This window comes from Lissotriton vulgaris, chromosome 8 (genome assembly GCF_964263255.1).
Source record: "Lissotriton vulgaris chromosome 8, aLisVul1.2, whole genome shotgun sequence".
Lineage (NCBI taxonomy): Eukaryota > Metazoa > Chordata > Amphibia > Caudata > Salamandridae > Lissotriton > Lissotriton vulgaris.
The window spans coordinates 50,327,032-50,353,196 of NC_141696.1; the positions used below are offsets into that span (position 1 = coordinate 50,327,032).

Sequence of the window (26,165 nt, forward strand, 5' to 3'; positions counted from 1 at the left end):
CTATGGGCCTGCTTTAGAGTTTGAAAGAACACATTATGTATGGCAGTGTGCTTTACTCCCGCCTTAAAAGAGGCCCACCATCTGCCTAATTTAGAGATGATCACCAGCCCAGCCGACATGTCATACATTTTCAGGTACCACTGTCATAATTAAGTTGTAGGGCAGATTTTCAATTTCTTTAATCAAAAACAAAATCCAGTGAAATAAAAATAGCCTTGACCCTGTCGCCATGGGAGTTTTGCTTGGGGGACATTTTTCAGTTTTCACTGCCCCTTACCGCCAGGTTTTGCCCAATCTAACTGGGGCAGATTGACAAACGGAAAAACGTTTTGGGCCGTCGGAGCAGTATGTTCGTGGCGGAGACGGAGTAAACATTGCCATACTCAAGATCTGAATGAGGTGGACGGACCTTCAGTGTGGCAGAGAGGACATTCCAACATCGTTGCAACCGAGTACCCCCTCTAACACACTCTAAGTTGCCTCTATTGATAATCTTGCTGAGTGTGAAAGGAAAGTCTGTAGAATGTAAAAAAACTATTCTAACACACAGCAAAAGTTGAACTGTACAAATATTTCAAAATATATCAGCACTTAGGAAAGCACAAATTAAGCACTTTCTTTAGTAATTCTGAAGTGTGATGGAAACAAATATTTGAGTATTATCCAAAGAAACTAAGACACTTTACTTGGTGATGTGCAAATGATAAGGATTCACTTGAGCCTGATTGCGAGACATTATCATTTGTGCACCGGATAGTGTTATCAGTGAAACTACACAAATGTGCAAATTGTGGAGTAATTTCAATGGAAATGTGCTGTCTGTAAATGTCAGTTACAGAGTAAATGACAGTGTGCTACCACACCATGCTATAATGATATATTTTTGACAGTGTGCTACCACACCATGCTATAGTGATATATTTGTGGTAGTGTGCTACCACACCATGCTATAGTGATATATTTGTGGTAGTGTGCTACCACACCATGCTATAGTGATATATTTGTGGCAGTGTGCTACCACACCATGCTTTAGTGATATATTTGTGGTAGTGTGCTACCACACCATGCTATAGTGATATATTTGTGGTAGTGTGCTACCACATCATGCTATAGTGATATATTCGTGATTGTGCTACCACACCATGCTATAGTGATATATGTGTGGTAGTGTGCTACCACACCATGCTATAGTGATATATTTGTGGTAGTGTGCTACCACACCATGCTATAGTGATATATTTGTGATTGTGCTACCACACCATGCTATAGTGATATATTGGTGGTAGTGTGCTACCACACCATGGTATAGCAATATATTTGTGGCAGTGTGCTACCAAAGCATGCTATAGTGATATATTTGTGACAGTGTGCTACCACACCATGCTATAGTGATATTTCTGTGGTAGTGTGCTACCACACCATGCTATAGTGATATATTTGTGGTAGTATGCTACCACACCATGCTATCATAATATATGTGTAACAGTGTGCTACCACACCATGCTATAGTAATATATTTGTGGCAGTGTGCTACCACACCATGTTATACTGATATATTTGTGGCAGTGTGCTACCACACCATGCTATAGTGATATATTTGTGACAGTATGCTACCACACCATGCTATAGTAATATATTTGTGGCAGTGTGCTACCACACCATGCTATAGTGATATATTTGTGCCAGTGTGCTACCACACCATGCCATAGTAATATATTTGTGGCAGTCTGCTACCACACCATGCTATAGTAATATATTTGTGTCAGTGTGCTACCACACCATGCTATAGTAATATATTTGTGGCAGTCTGAAAACTGTTCCAGCACCGCTGACTAATAGAATAGACTAGTTTAGTCCTTTGGAATGGAACTGTGCCACAAACCCATAAGATGTAATTGGAGATCATATTATGACACAGATGAAGGCAAGTGAGACCATTTCTGCTCAGGTCCCTTGCTCCCGCTCAATCGGTATACATTAATGACCCACCCAAGCGACAGACATGGAGTGACACCTCCACTCATCTGCCTCTAGAAAGGCCACAGGCACCCACTGGGTCGCTGGTGGCATCCTAACAGCACAGACAGCCCCCAGGCTGCCTAAAAAAGCAGCCCATAGCTAGAGCTCGACTATCGGCCCTTCAGCCATTTCCCGAGTGCCCGCATTACCAATCCAACCCTGACATTAGGCCTAGAGCTGTGAAGAAACCTGCACTCACTTTAACTTTGGCTTTGAAGTTGGAGGCCTCTTGTTCCCTCCCATATGCGCCGCTGAGTCCGGTCTTTTCACCTCCACTGCTTGATAGATCACTGTGGCATCATCTTTTGCAGTTTCTCTCCTGTTGAAACAGCATTATTATGTCAAAATAATGAAACAAAAATAAAACATAAATGTGTATGAATTAGAATAGCATTAACCAAATACTATAGGAGGGAATCTATTTGGGTAAAATGCAACAGACCAAATGTTTGGGATACAGAAGTTGGAGAAGAACGCCCAGGGATGGGAAAGAGGTGTAGGCAGATACAGACAAGAAAGAAGATGCGCATAAGTAAAGATGAATTTACTCTATACCGGAGCCGACTGGACTGAACTCCACACAGCGACCACTCACTGTGCAGGATTGTGCTGCACATGTAAGTTAAACAATGCGAATACACACAGCGAAACACAAAGGAGATGGTATAGTGTCAATAACCATGTGAATGACATAAGACATAGAGAAAATGGCACTATGTTAAACACGTCTCCTATCCTCTAGAAAATGTGATGCATGAGGATTAAAGGAAAAACGAAAAGAAAAGAAAAACTGAGAATCCACATCGGAGGAAACCAAATCATGGAATAAAATGTTAAGGGAAGATCTCCAAGGAAATACAACAAATAATCGAAAATTAAAGGAAACATTTTGAAGAAAAGGTTATTTTAAAGAAAAATCCAAAATGACATTACAGTTGGATTTAGGGGGAGTGAAGGGTTTTTGAGTTCTAGGATGGCTGATGAGGGGCTTTAGGGGCCAGATATGGGTGAAGTTCATTTGCTTTCAAGAAGGTTTGGGAAAGATCGCCTTGATCACATGATTTAAATTAGTGACTATTTAAATGTGCTTTCTTTTTAAAAGAGAAAATAGGCAACATTTGAAAATGATAGCCTTATTCCAGGCTGAAAAACTGTTCAGTTAATTTTTTATTTACGTTTTTTTTACCAGGGAGTGTTCATACATATAGAGATATGTATATTCACTGAAAAAAACACAATTAAAAAATGAGTTCTATTTCTGGCTCGAGCGAGTAAAGCCACTGAATTTCCCCCGTTCCCTCTATGAATGCACACACCACACAGCATGTCTTATGGTTGTCCGCCATGTTGTGCGCCAGGTCACTTTTGTGTTTATTTCTGCCATTGTCAGACAGGTGTTTTAGCATGGCAGTTGACCATGAGTTATGCTATAACTCAGGGGCATATTATCAAGGGCATTATCGCAGCTTAAGCGGGACTTTTTCCCGCTAAAGCGGCGATAATTTTATCGCCCTATTAGCAAGCTGTCGCTAACAACAGTTAGCAACAGCTTTTAGGCAATAGCAACTGGTTTGGGGCCCGCTTTGCATGTCAGATATATTTATCGCTAATGACATGCAAAGTGGGCGTACCCAACCTGTTAGCGACTGAAAGCAGTAGCTAACACAGCTATCGCCTTTTAGCAAGGCAGGCGAAGCAATAGAAAATCCGCGCTAAGCGCGAATATCGCCAAAACCTAACGCCTGCTCAGACCACTTCTTAACCTGTATATACAATGGGAGGTGGATATTCAGGTTAAGTCCCTATTAGTGTTAATGCCTGAATATCGCTGGATTTCCAGCGATATTCACGCATTGAGCCGCTTTAGCCGGATATTTTATCGCTTTTGAGATAAACGTTGCTAATAGTATGTTATCTCATCGATAATATCCGGCAATGCGCGGTGATAAAAAAAATGCACTAAGCTCATTTAGCGATAAATACCGCTATTTGTTGCTAATATGCCCCTCAGTTTTTAACAGTTTTTTTCCCAATGGATTTCTTATTTTATAGTTTACTTAGTTTTCAAACCCATCTGTGCACAGCTCTTGGCTGCATTCAGCAGATGTTGGGCACAGCTCTGAGCCCACCCTGCAGGGGGTGCACACTGAGCTCTGAGCCAAACCCAGCTGCCTTGCAAGATACTACTCATAGTAGTTGCTTTAATTGTAATTTATGTTTTTTATCTGCCTTAAACTCGCGAGTCAGGAACAACATGGCTGCTGAATCCAGCACCTACAGTGGCCTCTGCTGAGCTTCCGAATCAGGTCTGACTCCTGAGTCATATACTGAGAACATCTTTTTTGTCAAAAGTACTCTTTATTTTCCATGAGTCTGAATTCCCCTGACCACTGAGGAAGAACCATTTTTGCCCCCTCAAAGCCCCTCACCATGCCTAAATTACACCCACCCCTAAACCCTTAACTCCCATCACCACTCTAATTTACACCCATTCCTGATCGCAAAAAAATCCTCACCACTCCTAAACTCCACTCATCACTGAATCCTAAAAAACACTTTCTACACCTGAAAACACCCACTGTGACCCTCAACAAGTTGATTGCTCATTCCAAAGCCAAATTTGTGTACAAAAGTCATATTTCCTAAGTATGCAAAAACAACAGCCTAAATATTTCGCAAATTTGCCACGAAAGGCTAGCCCCAAGCACCGAACAGGCCCGGTTTTCATTGCCCCGCGGGTCCTCTCATTGCCCCCTTTTCCTCCAAGCGAAACACTACATTCCTGGTATAGTTCAGGAGGTGGCCCCAGGTGCAGCCTTCTATAGCTTGCATATCAGTGTCTAGCTTTGGCTGTGAAAGTTCAGTCCTTTGGGCTGTAAACCCCAGAGCCTGTACAAGTGCCCCAGTAGGACCTGTGGCCCTTCTTCAGTCCAATTGGCCTCAGTTCAGAAGCCGCAGGTGCCAGGACTCTTCTCACCCTTGCTCCAACAGCGGTCACCATGCACCATGCCCACCAGTGATCAGGCTGTCGCAGATGTGCTGTCTTCCCGGTGGAGCGGTTCATTCCCCGGTCAGGTGGTGAAGCACCAGAGAGCTGCAGCGTGGCTTTTGGTCTTGTTCTTGAGCCCCTCTGCTGGTCTTGGGGATACAGGTGATGGCCCATACAGTCCTAGTATCACCCTCATGGAATCCGGGGGGCATGGGTGACAGCTTTAAAAAGGCCAGATTCTCTGGGTAATAGCTCCGATAGTCTCAGTGGCAATGAGCCATAGACGCGGGCAACGGCTTCAACAGGCTCAGCTGCAACAAGTGACGACCCCAACAGTCTCACTGGCAACGGCCAATGGCTCCAATAGTCAGAGTTATCTCCTTCTAGAAAACAAGGGTCACAGACTTGTGAAGCTGTCTCAGTGAGATCATGATTTTGTGTCAGTGCAGAGGGGAGAGCGAGTCAAAGTAGCTGATATCCCCAAACCAAATTTCAAAGGCCAGACAGTAAATCACATATGAGTCTTGAACTGTACTGTAAGGGTGAAAGCATGAGTCCCACACTTTACTCAACAGCACTGTTCATCACAATAAAGGAGGAACAGCCAGGTTAACATAGTCGCCTCTTCCGGCTTCCACTGCCTTAAGCTCCTTAGGATTGTGCACGCTGAACACCCAAAGAACCATCACCCCAGCCATGAATACCAACAAACTGGACTTCTGAAATGCACTCTACGTCGACATCAATGTACAACTTACCATTAGTCTCCAAGTCATTCAGAACGCAGCAGCCAGACTCAGGGTCAAAGACCCATCCCACACATCAAAGACCTCCATTGGCTCCTCATTCACAAACACACCCTCTTGAAGCTCCTCACTTGCACATGCAAACCTCTGCACAATGAAGGTCCTTCATACCCAAGCAGCCAAATCCACTTCCACACACTGACCAGACACCGCCACTCGGCCAGCTGCCTACTCACTTTCTCCTGCTTCTGAAGAGCCAGGGTTTTTCAAATCCCACTCCTAAGACCTGTAAGGACCTTCCCCTGCACCTCAGAGCCACCAGCTGAGTCTTAGAATTCCATACTGTAGGAAAGTAGGATCTGCTTTCATGATCACCCCCACTTTTTTGCTGGAGTCAGTATGTTTTACTGACTAGTCTGACTGGGATCCTGCTAATCAGGACCCCAGCCTCTGTGCTTCATCCTTAAATTGGACATGATGAGCACTTAGGTACACTCCAGATTGTCTACTGGTGTACCCTTGTAAGTCCCTAGTACATGGTTCTAAGGTACCCAGGGCATAGGTACACCAGGTGTCTCCCATGGGCTGAAGCATGTATTATGCCACCCATGAGGAACCACTCAAAATAAAACTAAAGGCCTGCCATTGCAGCTTGTGTAAGCTGGTGCTAGCACTGCTTACGACAGACAAAGGTTTCCTTATATATTTGGTCACTACACTTAAAACTCATTTTACCCCTAAGGCAGGCCTTTCAATCCTGAAGGCAGGGTGCTTAGTTCTAAGTGTGAGGGTGCCCCTGCAACCCATGGAGTCCATTCTCCGGGGTTGTAAGTGCATCAGCCATTGTGACATATAGAGTGCCATGATTCATTATGCAATGGCTAACTCTAAAATCACTGTAACAAACCCTGTCGTGTTTGGCATCAAACATGTTGGAATCATACCCCCACACCGTAAACGGTGTGGAAGACATGATTCCATGAACTGTAAAGCTCCTCCAGGAGACTCTCAGTGCTCCCAGTGCCAGTCTTCTAGATCCAGACAGCAAACTGTGGCTTCTGCCGACCAGAGACATGATTCTGCCCTCCTGCTGCTTAGCCAAGCAAGAGCAGAGGAAGGCAAGACAATAGGTAACCTGTCACAGGGAGGTGTGACCACCTCCTAAACTGGATACGCGTATTGGGACAGGGTGGAGACGCTTGCCAGCGCCACTCAGACTGCTTGAAGGGCACATTTGGTGCCCTCCTTGCATACTCCAGTTCAAAACAGTTCAGGGAGCCACTGGCTCCTGCTCTGGCACAAAACTGGACAGAGGACATGGGAGTATCCTCCCCTCGGTCTCGCCCCTCCTCTCGGAGGGACCACTGAATCATTCCAACCCTTTCTTTAGGGTACTTAAGGGCTTACTTGTGGGTGGGTCCTTAGATTCATCCTGGGACAAGAGTCAGATCCAACATCAGTTCATCTGCGACCGTCTGGATACCCTGAACATTGCTGGACTTTGCTTTTGGGAACTGAGACTGCACCTGGGAAGACTCATGCCGCTCCTGGTCTCGCCGTCCTGCAAATCTGCTGCAAGGTCTGTGCCTGTTCTCCCAGGTACTTCACAAGGCCTGTGGACATCTAAGACACATGAAGGAATCTCCCTTGGAGTGAAGGAGTCACTTCCCTGCATCTGCAGGCACTACAACAAAGCTGACCGGTCTGCTGTTCCTGAGCTCCTACAGACTCTGAAAGGTTCAGCAACACAGGTGGTAGTATTGCAACTCCCTCGAGGCCTGCACTGTCTTCTGTCAAGTTGGAGGCCAGTATCCCTTGTTGGAACCTCTGGAGCAGAACCCCTGTGCACTGCGATGACTTTTCATGTCCCAGGCGTGTTGCCTCTCTCCTCCAGAGATCTTCAGGCTCCAAGAAGCTTCAGCGTCAAGCATCTCCTGCAGCCAGGATCTTCGCCTGCAATTCAGCCTTTGCACCATGGGACTTCATCCTTTGGGGAGCTGCTTGAGGTCCTCTTGTGAATCCTGCTCCTCCGTCCTGTGCGTCCTCTTGATGGTCTTCTTAGACTCCTGTGGGATCCCCTGCTTGCTCGGGGCCTGCTCTGACTTACCTGCTCATGGTGAGTCATTTGGACCTTGTTTGTCCCGACACTGCACCATTTTCAACAACGGCATCTCTTGCCGCTGCCAAGGCTTGTTGGTACCCCTGTCAGACACTGACCCCTTGGCTCTCGACAGCTCGTAAATGGCTCCTGAACCTCCTCAGCATCACCGGTTCCATACAGCTGCAACTACAAGGGCGCTGTCAACTCTCTTGCATTCTCGACATCGTTGGACATTCGTCTTCTGTGCCTCCTGGTCACTCCTGAGTGGCATAGACTCTATCCCCACTGCTTTCAGGTACTTCTCACATCGAATCCACATTTGGGTTCCACGGGACACGTTCACCTTCTTTGCCAGTGTCATCTTCCTGAAATCCTCGATTGTGGTCTACGGTGGTTTCCGACATCAATTTGCACCTATGCACCCAGCTTCCCTGGTGTGGTTATTCTGGTTCCTGGGGTATCCACAGTTGGGGTGACTCTCCAACCTTGCATGTTGCAACTTCCATGGGGTTTCTATAGGGTCCACTGGGAAGGGTCCTTATTTAATATTAAAACCATGATTTACCTATAGACTTCCATTGAGCACGAGGTCATGTTCCCACTCTGCACATGGCCTTGTGGGGCTCCTAGATACTCACCTTGGGTGGTTCCTTGGGTCCCCAACTCTTCTTGTCTTCTGGGTCCACTCTTGACCTAAGTTGTGGTTCACTTTCCACTGTTTTAGTATTATGAGTTGGTCTCCCCCTGGAGATCACTGTCTATTCTGTGCTATTTATGTATTCTATTGACAAAGTATTGTGTGTATTGTGTTTATATCTCCAGGTAGGACTTATTTAAGTGAGCACCAAGCACTTAGCCAGCCTCCAACAGATATGAAATGTAAAACCTGGGTATTCCAATAGGTTTCAGTATAGGCTGGACCCTCCTTTTCTAGAAGCCTGGATTACCTTCCAGAGTGATAATGCAAAACACCTTAGAAATTGCACATAACATAACATCAGAAATCTTGTGAACTACCCTGTATGGCCCACACCATTTGTCCTTCAAAGTTCTTGGGCTCATAGGTTTCAGCACAAACTCTTACTGACTGTCCTGATACCCATTCAGCATAGCTTTCTGGTCAAATCAAACCATCATTATCGCTTGGCCTGCCGATGGTTTTTCTTCACCTGATTCATGTAGCGCACCATCAACGTCCTGGGGCAAAACACACAGTGCACTATATCCTTCTGTGGAGTCTCTGAGGTTCCTTCTCATCCTGCTTTCACTAGAGTGAATGGAGCCCGCACCAGGTGTCCTTACAGAAGTTCAAAGGTACAGAACTCTACCCCCTTCTGCAGAATCCCACAAGACGTGAACACATGACCTGGCAGGAGAAGTTCCCTCTCCCTACTTAGGTTCTCTGGCAGAGCTCCCATCATAACTGTCAGTGTTTTATTGAGCTACTCCATCAAACCATTGGTTTTTGGGTGGTATGCCGTTAAGAAGAGGTAGGTCACAGCACCTTGCTCTCACATCTCTCTTATGTATGAAGGAGATTGAGCTGATTTCCCGGTCTGACATTACCATTCTTGGAAATCTGACCATAGAAAAGATACCCAGATGAGCTCTTGTTACCCCCTGTGCAGTCATGCTCCTGATGGGCCACTGGGTACTTAGTGCCATGATCCACTACACCCACGACAAACTTGTTGGCTGACTGTGGGAGGAGGACAAATAGAGCCCCAATGTCTATTCTCATCTTATTAAAGGGAACACCCACAACTGGTGGAGGCCCTAGCAGTGCCTTAGTGGTCCCTGTTGACTTACCACTCACTTAGCACGCACAACAGATTCTACAGAATCTCTCTGCCCATTCCTGGTCAGTAGCAGAGAGAATCTAACTTATCCTGGGTTTTTCTAAAACAAAGTATCCTGTCAAGGGCACTTCCTGGGCCAGTGACAACGAAGCTCCTGTGCACTTACAGAACCACTGGCCTGTTGTTAGAACCTGTCTTAGGATTCGCCGGCTCACTATTAGGAAGGACAGCCTCTCAGCCAACTCTGGTGCAGATTGTGACAGCTATTGCGTTGAGTTTCAATACTTTTTTTACACTGACCCAATATAAAATATTTTTGGGGATTAATAAACCAAAGCATATTGGTATTTGAGTTTTTCATAAGAAAAAGTAACACAAACCAGTGCACAACCCTGCATTGCTTTATTAGGTGTCAAGGAGGCATGCTATTGGTGATACATGAGCATTTCCATGCTACCACTCATGGGGTTTGGCACAAAATTATATCTACCAATAAAAGCTTACCGGTTTTCGCACCAAATGTTAACGCCACTTGAAAGTGAGCAGCAAAAGGGGAAATGCTTTCATTTCTCTTTTCTTTTTCGACTTTGCATGTGTGTTGCTCTGTACAGCACACATACAAAATAGGCAATGTTTTAAATTTAGTCTAATTAAAGTATTTATAATATTTTGGCGCAAAGGTGTGTGGTGGCGCACTGCAGCAACATCTCTGTAGATATGGCGCTTTCCTGCACGCGCCCTGTCACTCAATGCGGCTTTAGGTGCTGCACTGCGTTTTATGACAGGTTTGTAAATCTGGGCCTCTGTGCATCAAACTCTGCAGGTCCAGAAACAACCCTGACTCCAGCACCTAGTTCACTGTAGAACTCTCATCCTCCTCTCTCTCTGGAGCTGCAGCAGAAGCGATGACCTCCAAGGCCAATGTCTTTTCGGAGTCTACTCTTTCCTGGAAACCGCCTTAATTCCTTCTGAGACTGCTGCATATCCTGTGCTCTAATCCACTCAGCTGATGCTGTCCAAGCCATGCAGGCTTCTTGGCCCTGCACCAAGCCTGGGCACTTTAATCACTGTGCAAGTGACAACCAGCACCTTGCTTCTCTCTCACCCAAAAACTCACCATGGCTGCCTTGCCATTGCTTTCCACAGTGACTCAGGCAAGTGAGAACTCCATATCCTCATCGTTGGCTAACAAACCTATTTCACTGGGATGTATGACGGTATAACGTGTGGTATTACCACGCATACCGTTACAAAGCAGGTTTTACAACGCAAGTCGTTACAACGACTTGCGTTGGGGGGCGCTGGATAGTAAATAGTTTAATTTACTATTCCAACTCCAGTCCCCGTGGATAGTAGGGAAGGTGTTGGATAGTAAATTAAACTATTCCCTATCCTAGAGCGCCCTCCAGCGAAAGTAAAACCTGCGTTGTAATGGTACCGCGTTGTTAGAGTTTCGTTGTAAAGGATGTTCCGCATATCACTGGGACCAGGTATATTTTCTTGGACTTGGGATACTTCTGCTCAACAATAGCCCTTTAAGCTCCAGTATCCATCAGGGCAGGCACCTGACTTCCATTGAAACTGATTTCCTGCACACACCCACTGCTCATTATATTGAAAAACATAAAGCCTCACGCTTTTAGCGGAAGCCTATAATAAACATAAATGAAATGAAACACCATCACCCTCTTCAACAAGTTACTAAAGCTTGCCTCCAGCACAACGGCTTGGTGAAGTTGAGAACTGATAATTTCTTTTTTTTTCATTTCAAGAAGATTTTATTGAGAGAAATAATGATCCAAATAATAGCAAACAAAATACAAAGAGGCGATACATTCCAATATGAGAAGAACATGAAACCATGGGTATCATTTGATCATTAACGAAGCTCAATGTAAGTAAAATTGGAAAACAGGCAAACAATATGAAGGTAATGAAATGAGCTAATAAAGGAGTACATTGTTCAGAACTTAGAACGTATCAGTCCCTAAGATGAGGATAAGGGCAGGGGAAGATAAGAAGAACAACAGGAAGAAGGAAGGAGAGAAATGAAAAAAGCAGCAGAAAGAAAGAATGGGATGAGAGGACAGGAAAGAGGAAGAAAGAAAGAAAGAAGAAATCCCACAGGAATAACCCAATGTAACGCAACTACCAGACAAAAATTAGGTAGACATAACAACAGGAAATTGAGGGACTACACCTTTCGCAGAGAGTTCCATATATTCATCCAGAGTTGCCCAAACCCCATTAGAGATGGAAGGCGACAGGTGAGCTAGATCTACTGAGGTGTGAGCACTGCGTAAGAAGGAAACCCATGCCCACCAAGTATGGTATGAGACAGACGAGAAAGATTTCCATTCCATAAGGATGACTTTAACCGCTACAGATAAAAGAAGGTCTAAGAGTTGTAATTGTAATGGATCAAGGGGAAGAGGCGTAGGAGCCGCCCAGGGACCTAATATAACTAAAGGAAAAGAGAGCTGGAGCTCAATGTCAAAGATAAGAGACAAATGTTGCTGAATAAGGTCCCAGAAAGGTTTAAGTAAGGAACAGTTATAGAACATATGTGGAAAATCACCCGCCTCAACACCACAACTCCAACAGAGGTCATCCTCTTTAAGGTTGAGGGAATGAAGACGTACCGGAGTCCAGTGGAGTAAATTGATCGAGAAAAACTTGGATTGTATTAAGGAAGGAGCTATTTTATTATGTAACGCTAATTTGCCAATGGATTGCCAAGCTTCGGAGGAGATATGATCTGTAATATTGTGATCAAAATGACGCAACCATTTTTGCTGTGCAACCGTCTGATCAGGAAGCGAAGTAGAGGATAAAAACCTATATATGTGGGACGCAACATGACCCGCTTTGAGCCAAATAGAGAACTGATAATTTCTAACCTAAAATTCATCCCAGATGGCTTTAAAGAGGTAGAAATAAAGTTACCTCCTGGTCAGAGATCACCTCAAACTAAGATTCCAAGGAGAGCCTAGGCACAGGAGGGCAGGAATGCACCTCAAAATGCAGACTCTGTCACATACCAGATGGTACATGGCATAAGGGGAAGCAGTCTCACTCAACTACTCACATCCACTGGCACAAAAACAAAAGGCATGTCAGCAAAGTGGTCAACAGGACAGGGTGGCAAAGAGTGTCCAAGCCAAGAAAAGATTTTGCCTCTAAGTGAGTCTCATGCCGGGTTCAGAGGTGACTATTCTGGGACAGTTCTGGTTTACAGCACTTTGAGGGGGCCAGAGACAGCAAGTGTTTTGTAATAGGACCTTGATTAGTGTAATGATTGGTCCATTCCATTCATTTACTCACATACTCACTTAGAACTCATTCACATGAGTCTTTTAACCAATATTGTTACTATTTACACATTAATCAAAATTGTGACTCAGCAACATTCTCGTAATAAATTTCAAGAATTTTATTTTGATATATGAGTCTATCAAGAATAGATAGTGTTGGTGGTCTTACCTGAAGGAAACGAGACCAGTGTAAATCAATGGGAAAAACACAATGCAGAAGAGAAGCGGAATCAAGGCGTTGTCTATGGACAGCTTCCCCCACCAGATCTTGGTCAGAAACATCTGTAATGAGAGAGAAAGTAAAATGGCAGCTATTATAGAAAGGATGAACAAAACATGAAAAGGAACAGACCAACTAAAAGCTGCTGGAGCTGTAGAGCGCTTCCCATTGTGCGTCTAACTAGGGACAGGAGGTTATAAAACAGGGCAGGAAGTTTACAGAGGACAATGAGGACTTCTCGAGAAAATGAACCAGGACTGAAGTAGACTGGAGTCCCTTCCTGCACATAAACTGTCCTCCGAGACATATTTCTCTTTGTATGTTTGCCTACTGAATGCAAAGATATTGCTTCTCATGACACCAGCCTCTGGTAGGCACACCAGCCTCTGATAGGCACACTAGCCTCTGGTAGGCACACCAGCCACTGACAGGCACACCAGCCTCTGGTAGGCACACCAGCCTCTGGTAGGCACACCAGCCTCTGGCAGGCACACCAGCCTCTGGTAGGCACAACAGCCTCTGGCAGGCACACCAGCCTCTGGTAGGCACACCAGCCTCTGGCAGGCACACCAGCCTCTGGTAGGCACACCAGCCTCTGGTAGGCACACCAGCCTCTGGCAGACACACCAGCCTCTGGCAGGCACACCAGCCTCTGGTAGGCACAACAGCCTCTGACAGGCACACCAGCCTCTGGTAGACACACCAGCCTCTGGCAGGCACACCAGCCTCTGGCAGGCACACCAGCCTCTGGTAGACACACCAGCCTCTGGCAGGCACACCAGCCTCTGGTAGACACACCACCCTCTGGCAGGCACACCAGCCTCTAGTAGGCACACCAGCCTCTGGTAGGCACAACAGCCTCTGGCAGGCACACCAGCCTCTGGTAGACACACCAGCCTCTGGAAGGCACACCAGCCTCTGGTAGACACACCAGCCTCTGGTAGGCACACCAGCCTCTGGCAGGCACACCAGCCTCTGGCAGGCACACCAGCCTCTGGTAGGCACACCAGCCTCTGGTGGGCACACCAGCCTCTGGCAGGCACACCAGCCTCTGGCAGGCACACCAGCCTCTGGTAGGCACCGCAGCCTCTGGCAGGCACACCAGCCGCTGGCAGGCACACCAGCCTCTGGTAGGCACACCAGCCTCTGGTAGGCACACCAGCCTCTGGCAGGCACACCAGCCGCTGGCAGGCACACCAGCCTCTGGTAGGCACACCAGCCTCTGGCAGGCACACCAGCCTCTGGCAGGCACACCAGCCTCTGGCAGGCACACCAGCCTCTGCCAGGCACACCAGCCTCTGGTAGGCACAACAGCCTCTGGCAGGCACACCAGCCGCTGGCAGGCACACCAGCCACTGGCAGGCACACCAGCCTCTGGTAGGCACACCAGCCTCTGGTAGGCACACCAGCCTCTGGCAGGCACACCAGCCTCTGGCAGGCACACCAGCCTCTGGCAGGCACACCAGCCTCAGGCGGGCACACCAGCCTCTGGTGGGCACACCAGCCTCTGGTGGGCACATCAGCCTCTGGTAGGCCACCAGCCTCTGGTAGACACACCAGCCTCTGGTAGGCACACCAGCCTCTGGTAGGCACACCAGCCTCTGGCAGGCACACCAGCCTCTGGTAGACACACCAGCCTCTGGTAGGCACACCAGCCTCTGGTAGGCACACCAGCCGCTGGCAGGCACACCAGCCGCTGGCAGGCACACCAGCCTCTGGTAGGCACACCAGCCTCTGGTAGGCACACCAGCCTCTGGTAGGCACACCAGCCGCTGGCAGGCACACCAGCCTCTGGTAGGCACACCAGCCTCTGGTAGGCATACCAGCCGCTGGCAGGCACACCAGCCTCTGGTAGGCACACCAGCCTCTGGCAGGCACACCAGCCTCTGGTAGGCACACCAGCCTCTGGCAGGCACACCAGCCTCTGGTAGGCACACCAGCCTCTGGTAGGCACAACAGCCTCTGGCAGGCACACCAGCCTCTGGTAGACACACCAGCCTCTGGCAGGCACACCAGCCTCTGGTAGGCACACCAGCCTCTGGCAGGCACACCAGCCTCTGGCAGGCACACCAGCCTCTGGCAGGCACACCAGCCTCTGGTCCAGCCTCTGGCAGGCACACCAGCCTCTGGCAGGCACACCAGCCTCTGGTAGGCACACCAGCCTCTGGTAGGCACAACAGCCTCTGGCAGGCACACCAGCCTCTGGTAGACACACCAGCCTCTGGCAGGCACACCAGCCTCTGGTAGGCACACCAGCCTCTGGTAGGCACAACAGCCTCTGGCAGGCACACCAGCCTCTGGTAGGCACACCAGCCTCTGGCAGGCACACCAGCCTCTGGTAGGCACACCAGCCTCTGGCAGGCACACCAGCCTCTGGTAGGCACAACAGCCTCTGGCAGGCACACCAGCCTCTGGCAGGCACACCAGCCTCTGGTAGGCCACCAGGTTCTGGTAGACACACCAGCCTCTGGTAGGCACACCAGCCTCTGGCAGGCACACCAGCCTCTGGCAGGCACACCAGCCTCTGGCAGGCACACCAGCCTCTGGTAGGCACCGCAGCCTCTGGCAGGCACACCAGCCGCTGGCAGGCACACCAGCCTCTGGTAGGCACACCAGCCTCTGGTAGGCACACCAGCCTCTGGCAGGCACACCAGCCGCTGGCAGGCACACCAGCCTCTGGTAGGCACACCAGCCTCTGGCAGGCACACCAGCCTCTGGCAGGCACACCAGCCTCTGGCAGGCACACCAGCCTCTGCCAGGCACACCAGCCTCTGGTAGGCACAACAGCCTCTGGCAGGCACACCAGCCGCTGGCAGGCACACCAGCCACTGGCAGGCACACCAGCCTCTGGTAGGCACACCAGCCTCTGGTAGGCACACCAGCCTCTGGCAGGCACACCAGCCTCTGGCAGGCACACCAGCCTCTGGCAGGCACACCAGCCTCAGGCGGGCACACCAGCCTCTGGTGGGCACACCAGCCTCTGGCAGGCACATCAGCCTCTGGTAGGCCACCAGCCTCTGGTAGACACACCAGCCTCTGGTAGGCACACCAGCCGCTGGCAGGCACACCAGCCACTGGCAGGCACACCAGCCTCTGGCAGGCACACCAGCCTCTGGCAGGCACACCAGCCTCTGGCAGGCACACCAGCCTCTGGTCCAGCCTCTGGCAGGCACACCAGCCTCTGGCAGGCACACCAGCCTCTGGTAGGCACACCAGCCTCTGGTAGGCACAACAGCCTCTGGCAGGCACACCAGCCTCTGGTAGACACACCAGCCTCTGGCAGGCACACCAGCCTCTGGTAGGCACACCAGCCTCTGGTAGGCACAACAGCCTCTGGCAGGCACACCAGCCTCTGGTAGGCACACCAGCCTCTGGCAGGCACACCAGCCTCTGGTAGGCACACCAGCCTCTGGCAGGCACACCAGCCTCTGGTAGGCACAACAGCCTCTGGCAGGCACACCAGCCTCTGGCAGGCACACCAGCCTCTGGTAGGCCACCAGGTTCTGGTAGACACACCAGCCTCTGGTAGGCACACCAGCCTCTGGCAGGCACACCAGCCTCTGGCAGGCACACCAGCCTCTGGTAGGCACAACAGCCTCTGGCAGGCACACCAGCCTCTGGCAGGCACACCAGCCTCTGGCAGGCACACCAGCCTCTGGCAGGCACACCAGCCTCTGGTAGGCACACCAGCATCCGGCAGGCACACCAGCCTCTGGCAGGCACACCAGCCTCTGGTAGGCACAACAGCCTCCGGCAGGCACACCAGCCTCTGGTAGGCACAACAGCCTCTGGTAGGCACACCAGCCTCTGGCAGGCACACCAGCCTCTGGCAGGCACACCAGCCTCTGGTAGGCACAACAGCCTCTGGCATGCACACCAGCCTCTGGCAGGCACACCAGCCTCTGGCAGGCACACCAGCCTCTGGTAGGCCACCAGCCTCTGGTAGACACACCAGCCTCTGGTAGGCACACCAGCCGCTGGCAGGCACACCAGCCTCTGGTAGGCACACCAGCCTCTGGTAGGCACACCAGCCTCTGGTAGGCACAACAGCCTCTGGCAGGCACACCAGCCTCTGGTAGGCACAACAGCCTCTGGCAGGCACACCAGCCTCTGGTAGGCACAACAGCCTCTGGCAGGCACACCAGCCTCTGGCAGGCACACCAGCCTCTGGCAGGCACACCAGCCTCTGCCAGGCACACCAGCCTCTGGTAGGCACAACAGCCTCTGGCAGGCACACCAGCCTCTGGCAGGCACACCAGCCTCTGGTAGGCACACCAGCCTCTGGCAGGCACACCAGCCTCTGGTAGGCACACCAGCCTCTGGCAGGCACACCAGCCTCTGGTAGGCCACCAGCCTCTGGTAGACACACCAGCCTCTGATAGGCACACCAGCCGCTGGCAGGCACACCAGCCTCTGGCAGGCACACCAGCCTCTGGTAGGCACACCAGCCTCTGGTAGGCACACCAGCCTCTGGCAGGCACACCAGCCTCTGGTAGGCACACCAGCCTCTGGCAGGCACACCAGCCTCTGGCAGGCACACCAGCCTCTGGTAGGCACACCAGCCTCTGGCAGGCACACCAGCCTCTGGCAGGCACACCAGCCTCTGGTAGGCACAACAGCCTCTGGCAGGCACACCAGCCTCTGGCAGGCACACCAGCCTCTGGCAGTCACACCAGCCTCTGGTAGGCCACCAGCCTCTGGTAGACACACCAGCCTCTGGTAGGCACACCAGCCGCTGGCAGGCACACCAGCCTCTGGTAGGCACACCAGCCTCTGGCAGGCACACCAGCCGCTGGCAGGCACACCAGCCTCTGGTAGGCACACCAGCCTCTGGTAGGCACACCAGCCTCTGGTAGGCACAACAGCCTCTGGCAGGCACACCAGCCTCTGGTAGGCACACCAGCCTCTGGTAGGCACACCAGCCTCTGGCAGGCACACCAGCCTCTAGCAGGCACACCAGCCTCTGGTAGGCACAACAGCCTCTGGCAGGCACACCAGCCTCTGGCAGGCACACCAGCCTCTGGTAGGCACAACAGCCTCTGGCAGGCACACCAGCCTCTGGTAGGCACAACAGCCTCTGGTAGACACACCAGCCTCTGGCAGGCACACCAGCCTCTGGTAGGCACACCAGCCACTGGTAGGCACAACAGCCTCTGGCAGGCACACCAGCCTCTGGCAGGCACACCAGCCTCTGGCAGGCACACCAGCCTCTGGTAGGCACAACAACCTCTGGCAGGCACACCAGCCTCTGGCAGGCACACCAGCCTCTGGCAGGCACACCAGCCTCTGGCAGGCACACCAGCCTCTGGTAGGCACACCAGCCTCTGGCAGGCACACCAGCCTCTGGTAGGCACAACAGCCTCTGGCAGGCACACCAGCCTCTGGCAGGCACACCAGCCTCTGGTAGGCACACCAGACTCTGGCAGGCACACCAGCCTCTGGTAGGCACACCAGCCTCTGGCAGGCACACCAGCCTCTGGCAGGCACACCAGCCTCTGGTAGGCCACCAGCCTCTGGTAGACACACCAGCCTCTGGTAGGCACACCAGCCGCTGGCAGGCACACCAGCCTCTGGTAGGCACACCAGCCTCTGGTAGGCACACCAGCCTCTGGCAGGCACACCAGCCTCTGGCAGGGACACCAGCCTCTGGCAGGCACACCAGCCTCTGGTAGGCCACCAGCCTCTGGTAGACACACCAGCCTCTGGTAGTCACACCAGCCGCTGGCAGGCACTCCAGCCTCTGGCAGGCACACCAGCCTCTGGTAGGCACACCATTCTCTGGGAGGCACGCCAGCCTCTGGCAGGCACATCAGCCTCTGGTAGGCCACCAGCCTCTGGTAGACACACCAGCCTCTGGTAGGCCACCAGCCTCTGGCAGGCACACCAGCCTCTGGCAGGCACACCAGCCTCTGGTAGGCACACCAGCCTCTGGCAGGCACACCAGCCTCTGGTAGGCACAACAGCCTCTGGCAGGCACACCAGCCTCTGGCAGGCACACCAGCCTCTGGTAGGCACACCAGACTCTGGCAGGCACACCAGCCTCTGGTAGGCACACCAGCCTCTGGCAGGCACACCAGCCTCTGGCAGGCACACCAGCCTCTGGTAGGCCACCAGCCTCTGGTAGACACACCAGCCTCTGGTAGGCACACCAGCCGCTGGCAGGCACACCAGCCTCTGGTAGGCACACCAGCCTCTGGTAGGCACACCAGCCTCTGGCAGGCACACCAGCCTCTGGCAGGGACACCAGCCTCTGGCAGGCACACCAGCCTCTGGTAGGCCACCAGCCTCTGGTAGACACACCATTCTCTGGGAGGCACGCCAGCCTCTGGCAGGCACATCAGCCTCTGGTAGGCCACCAGCCTCTGGTAGACACACCAGCCTCTGGTAGGCACACCAGCCGCTGGCAGGCACACCAGCCTCTGGTAGGCGCACCGCTTTGCGGCAGAGCCATGTTTAAAAGTCTTAGTAAATATGGCTTTGCATCAAAATACAAAGGTGGATGCATGGTCAAAATTCCAATGCATAGAATGTCAGAAATAAATTGTGCTTTATCAACATAGCCTTCATTGCCCATCTTGGATGCGACATTTCATTACACAAAGTGACTATTGCTGTTGTTTATTATCTAATTCAATAAAGAACTTTCAGACTTCGCTATAATACGACAGAGACATTCTTAGTCAAAAGGAACGAAAAGTACCTTTCCAAGGACAAGCAAACTGCAGCAGACTGAAGAACATACTATGCAACATTTCACGTTCCATGTGCAGATGCTGTGAGCGCCCGAACCCAATGTAGTAGAAAGGGGGCGAATCACCGAATATATTCTCTAGCAAATGCTTCTTTCTACTTGCATTCCATTGATTGAAAGCTTGGGAACCATGTACTAATAGAGTATCTTTAAAATGTATTTTTCTATTTACTAATGTAGTTAATGTATGGACTCCTTTTTCCAAAGTCCTACAAAAGAGAAAAGAATTATCCATTCTTTGCAGGTAGTTCAGAGTCGACTCTCTGAATTTACGGAATCTAATAACCGTTTCCATGACTCTCAAACCGGCTTTATAGCAGGATACAGTACAGAGACAGCACTCCTGGAAGTTGCGGAGAGCGTGTGCGAAACCATAGATCTGGACAACGCATCTATGCTGGTGCTGCTGGACCTGTCTGTAGGTTTTGAATCTGAGGCCCATCTGACTATCTTGGAGAGACTTAAACATTTAGGAGTTTGGGGTACAGTTTTATCCTGGCTTAGGTCTTTCCTGGAGAACCACACACAACAGGTTTATTTGCCCCCTTTGTTTCCACTCAGAAGCCTCTTGTGTGCGGGGTACCTCAGAGTTCGGCATTGAACCCTCTACTCTTCAACGTATACTTTACCCAACTTGCGACCTTGATTGAGATTCTCGGACTGAAGGTCATTTCCTATGCTGATGACACCCAGCTGATGTTCTCTTTTAAAGAACATTCGGAGGCTGCTTTTGTCAACTTTAGACGGTGCCTGAGAAACATCTCGGTGTGGATTACTCAAAACTGCCTAAAGTTGAACAGAGAGAAAACTGTTGTGATTTTCTTTAACCAACCGGTCCCGCCTCCTTCCATGCTTTGGTAGCCGCCAGAACTGAATCCCTGTCCTGTTCCAGGGGAGTCGACAAGGAATCTGGGTTTCAAGTTCGATAATGCTCCCTCCTGTAAGGCCCAGATCAGTCAGGTCTCCTGCACATGTTTCTAGAAGCTGCGAACCCTGAGGACATTTCTCCTGTTGGATTGTAGGACTGTGGTTCAAGACTTGGTTACATTTTGTCTGGACTACTCTAACAGACTTTACTTAGGCCTCTCAGCATACTTGATCCGCAGATTGCAAATGGTTCAGAATGCAGCAGCTAGATAGATCTGCAAGGTGCCTTTCCATCATTCCATCTCTCCCCACTTGCAAAATCTTCACTGGCTGCCCTTCAGTAGAAGAATTTAATTTAAGGCACTCACTATGGCATACAGAGCCACCATGGGTCGTGCCCGCAATATCTGAAATTCAGATTGCAAAGCTACCAGCATGACCGGGTTCTGAGATCCAACCACTTGAATCTGCTCACTACTCCCCGCTTTTGTAAGGCCAGGATAGGCGGCAGAGCCTTTGCGGTCAGAACCTTGAAGCTCTGGAATACCATGCCTTTACAAATCCGTAAAACTGACCCAGAATCAGCTTTCAGGAAAACTTTGAAGACCTGGCTAATCAATCACACTTAGCCCTTTGTCCTGTGCCATTGTGCTTCTCTGCAGCCTTAGTGCCGGGACACCGCCGCTGGAGGTAGCCGCACACTCAATAAATGTTCCAAATAAGTAAATAAATGCAGGTAAATCTAATCCGGATTTGTATTTTGCTAGAATTTCCCTGAGTTCTTTGACTTATTCTGCCCGGTATTGAATTTGTATCTTTATTGATATTACTAATTGATGACCCAGCTTATGTATTGCTGTAACTGAAATACTTTAAGTAAATCTCTAAATTAATTTTAGCCCCTTGCCTGTCCTTCTTTAAAAGACATGCTATCCACCCAATAAGCCATGCTTCAAGATTTGATTCCTGGAGATACAGGTCCAGCGGTGAGCTCCATAGTCCGATAGATATGACACTGCTCAGTGTCAGTGCGCGCAAGAGAGCACATCTGGTGTGAGTTTGCACGTTGCCAATTGCAAGGCCTATACTCCACCCATGTATTGCCTATCTGATGCAAGGTAACACAAGGCAGTGGGGTTTTTGCAAAGCGACACAAATGGGGCTTTGTAACCTTCCAAATTGATTTTGTTTCCGGCTGTGCCAAAAGAATGATGCAACCTGGATGCAAAATCTTAGTAAATCTGGGCCTTATAATATTCTGCTGCTTACAGTATTTTACCATTAAACAATATTTAGACTTCAGTGGGCTTCTTGGAGTATTTATTTTCTACCACAGAACCTAGATAAGCAAGTATCACAGGTGCTGGAATGCAAACCAGCTAAAAATTGTAGTCATTGTGAAAGATTTAAAGCTCCTCATATTCTTTGTTCCTGTGAAGGATGCTGTATTGATTGAAATTAAAATAAAAAAATGTAAAAAAACGAGGCAGCAGAACCATAAGACCAGTTGAGTCAGAAGCCGCTAACTGATCCAAGAGGCAGGTCTCACTGTGGCTAGTGAGCCTATGAACATTGTTCAATCAATGGATTGTGGCTCTATTAAATATGGGAGAAATATACTGATAGGACTCATGCATTAGCTAAATGTTGATTTCAAGGAGCTTACTTATTAGGGGAAGGTGAATGATTAAGATTAGGCTTCTAGAGGAGTCAAGGGACCGGGCCAGTTTTTAGGAGGAAATGGAAGATGCCTTCAAGAGCGAGGCGGGCCTTCTTTCCACCAAAGTGATTGGGTTGATTTCCCTAGGAAGGGTTCATCCAGTGCTTAATTTGAGCTAGATGTTTCCAGTGCTCAGCACCAGCACTTAATTGTCAACATCAGCACTTATGACCGTCTGCCACTTGGTGGCGATGTATGTCTGATTTAGCGAAGAGCATAACTACAGTTGTTTATTAATTTAATACTACACATTAAAATGACTACTACCTGGCACTCAAACCGTTCTTATGGCTTTGGGTGGCCTGGAATAGTTTGAATTGTCACACTTGTAGGAGTGTAATGGTTAAAACAATCAGTCAGGGTTTGTGAAGATCACTGCTCACCCGTGGGGGTTTCCAGGCACTGGGGGAGGGAGTGGCCCAATCTGGTGGGGTCAGTCGAAGAGACAGGTCTTGAGGTCCTCCATGGACTGGTGCAGTGTCGGGCTCAGTAGGAGGTGAAGAGGGAGTTCATTCCAGGAGTTGGCTGCTACGTAGGAGAGGGATCTTCCACCTGCTCTGGTTCTTTGATAGCGCGGGACGATGGCTAGGGAGAGGTCGGCTGAGCGAAGGTTTCTCTTGGGGGAGCGGAAGGAGATTTGGTCATTGAGGTATTGTGGTCTGATGTTGTGGAGGGCCTTGTAGGCATGTGTGAGCAGCTTGAACATTATCCTTCTTTCAAAAAAGGAGCCAGTGAACGTCTCGGAGGTGTTGGGTGATATGGTTGAGTCATTGGATTTCGAGGATTAGTCCAGCTGCAGCATTCTGGACGGTCTGGAGTTTGCGGAGGAGTTTTTTGCTGATTCGGGCATAGAGGGTGGTGCCGTTGTCCAGTCTGCTGGTGATGAGTGCATGTGTGACGCTTTTCCTGGAGTCAGGGGGATCCACTTGAACGACTTGCGCAGTACTCAGATGGCGTTGAAGCATGCAGAGGATACTGTGTTGATCTGGTGATTCATGGGGAGTGAAGAGGTGAGTATGATGCCTGGTTTGCATGCGTGGTCCGTTGGAGTGGGTGAGTTTTCTAGGGCAGGGCATCACCAGGTGTTGTCCCAGGTGGAGGGGGTGGTGCAGAGGATGAGAACTTCTGTTTTCTCTGAGTTGACCTTCTGACAGCTGTTGCTCATCCAGGTCGTGACAGCTTGCATCCCTTCTTGGAGGTTGCACCTTGTGGTATTGGGTTCCTTGGTGAGGGAGAGGATGAGCTGGGTGTCATCGGCATAGGAGACAATGCTTAGCCCGTGCCTTCTGATGTTGGTTGCCAAGGGGGCCATGTAGTTGTTGAAGAACTTGGGGCTGAGGGAGGATCCTTGGGGGACTCCGAATATGATCTCTGTTGGTTCTGAGAGGAAGGGCTGTAGTCATATTCTCTGTGTTCTGCCTGAGAGGAAGGACCGTATCCGTGCTAACGCTTTTCCTTGGATGCCAGCCTCATGGAGTCTAGTGACTAGTGTGCAGTGGGAGTCAGTGTTGAAGGTAGTTGTGTAGTAGTTGTGTTGGTGCTTTCATTTGGAGAGTGGTTGCAGGGGCAAGGGGTAGTGCAAGCTGCAGTGACTGCCTGAAGAGAGCGATGTCGCTTATTTTATTTGACAAATTAAGCACTGGCTGCTCATCAGAACTGAAAAAATGTAGTTAAGGTGATTGATTCAGTAAGTACCTGTGGCAGTGGCTGAATGAATCAGACAGTGAGCAGGTGAGTGAATAAGTCAAAATAGAAGAGCGGTATACGAGAAGTGAACAGCGTTAACAACACTTTCTCAAGAAGTCTCCGTTATGTCAGGGAAATCTCCCTCATTGGCTCCTCAGCCCTTCATAATCGATGAGCTGACCCAAAAGAGGCCACTCAGTGGTTTATGTGTGTGCAACTCTTTCAGGTCTTATGCGAGTGCTTGTATTTGTTGGCGTGGGGTGGAGTGGAGTGCCAGTTTCTGCGTAGAAGTGTGAGCGTAGATCTGTGCACATGTAGAGGTGGGTAAAGTTTAAGAGACCTTATATCTGTGAAAGAGCACATTACACCCAACTACAGAGCACAATGAAGATCTTCAATATTCCTTGTTGATTCCACAGCTGACAACTTGTTGGCCACAAAAACACTTGTACACAATCACAAAATGACACTAGAAGCCATATACAAAGGCTCGCACATAAACACACTTCTTATAAAATGTATGGCATGTACAGAAAAACAAAAGTGCACATTCTAACATTTGTACAGGAGCAGAACCGCATATAAGTTTGCACAATCACACAAACACAAAATCACCATACACATAAACAACAGCATGCAAACGCTTAAAACAGTCACACATATAACCGCTTACAAAAACTTATACACAGGGATAATGTTCGAGAAAGTAGACAACTTACTTTTGCTCTCACATATGTAATGCCTCACATTCACCTTCTGCCTGGTGAAGGTGTCTGTCCCTCACTCTCTCTCGCCCCCCCGCATCTCTCTATGACCCCAGACCTTGCCCAATACCTTTTGTATGGTATCTCCCTCTTCTCTACAGGACATTGAGGCTTTGTGGCAAGGTTCACCCTATACCAGGTACATACAAGGGGCCACAGGTGAACTGGGTGCCCTCACCCACCTGCACTCCTCCATTTGACATGAAACTCATGGCCTCAGCGTTCAGAGCCAGCTGCAGGCAGGTGGTGTTTCCCCAGGACGAGGACACTCGAGTCAGGAGCTGCTCAGCGCGCGCTTCGTTCTTTCTGCAGCACTCTGAGAAGACACCTACAATCAGCATAGGGAACATTACAAACGGTCAGTAATGCTGATACCTGGAAAAAATGTCATGCACGAGGAGGCAAAGATTATAGGAATATGATTGTGGACAATGCAACAACAAACCAAGCAAACACTCTCTAGAACAGTACCGGACACATCCAAAATACCCAACTCATCCCATGATCTCAGCATAACACATACTGTTGTGATATATTGTTATAGTTCTCCAAGATGCTGTTTTACAATATACATATTATGTTGGTGCTGAGTTTTTTCAAGCACAACAGCAGGCTCAGATGGTGTTACTAGGTGTGCAGCCAATGATAACCAACTCTTGCTGTAAGTGAAGGAGGGATGCTCTCACATCTCTCAATTCCTCAACAGTCCTCACATTTGAATGTTTGCAGGTAAACTTTCCCTTTATGATTCTGAAACATTCATAGTCCTGCATGTGTCCTCTGCCATTTAAGTGGCCAGAAGTCATATGAGCTCCACTATCTACCATCCGTGTACCCAGAAACCTATGAGTGTTGCTGCATACTGTCTTAACTTGTATTTGTTTGGTGCACAGCTTTCACTGGTGAGGCATCATAGCACGGTTGCCGTGTCTGGCGGATTGCAAGTTGGAACTTACACGTGTGGTGCAAGAGTGAGTGGGTGACAAGTCCTATGGGAAAGAGTTGGGTGTTGTGCAATAGGGCCAGAGATATGCTCCTAGACAGAGTGGACATTGCATTTAAGTGTAAAAAAATAATATTAATGTGTCTTAGATTGTATAAGCAAGTCAAACAGGTCTTTATTCGATTTACATCATAAAAGACAATGTATATAAAAATACAGTTCATACAGATTAGTATATAAGATAAT

General features: G+C 49.5%; 1 protein-coding gene across 2 annotated transcripts in view; it reads right to left on the reverse strand.

Moving 5' to 3' along the window:
• Window positions 1-26,165, reverse strand: part of LOC147693358 (transient receptor potential cation channel subfamily M member 2-like) — a 624,327-nt gene that overhangs the window by 315,078 nt on the left and 283,084 nt on the right. For both annotated transcript variants that reach the window (XM_086933682.1, XM_086933681.1), the window contains 3 exons: window positions 25,159-25,304; window positions 13,138-13,250; window positions 2,219-2,338 (listed from right to left, as the gene is read on the reverse strand). In XM_086933682.1, the coding sequence (XP_086789808.1) occupies window positions 2,219-2,338; window positions 13,138-13,250; window positions 25,159-25,304 (379 nt within the window). The remainder of the gene's footprint in view (window positions 1-2,218; window positions 2,339-13,137; window positions 13,251-25,158; window positions 25,305-26,165) is intronic.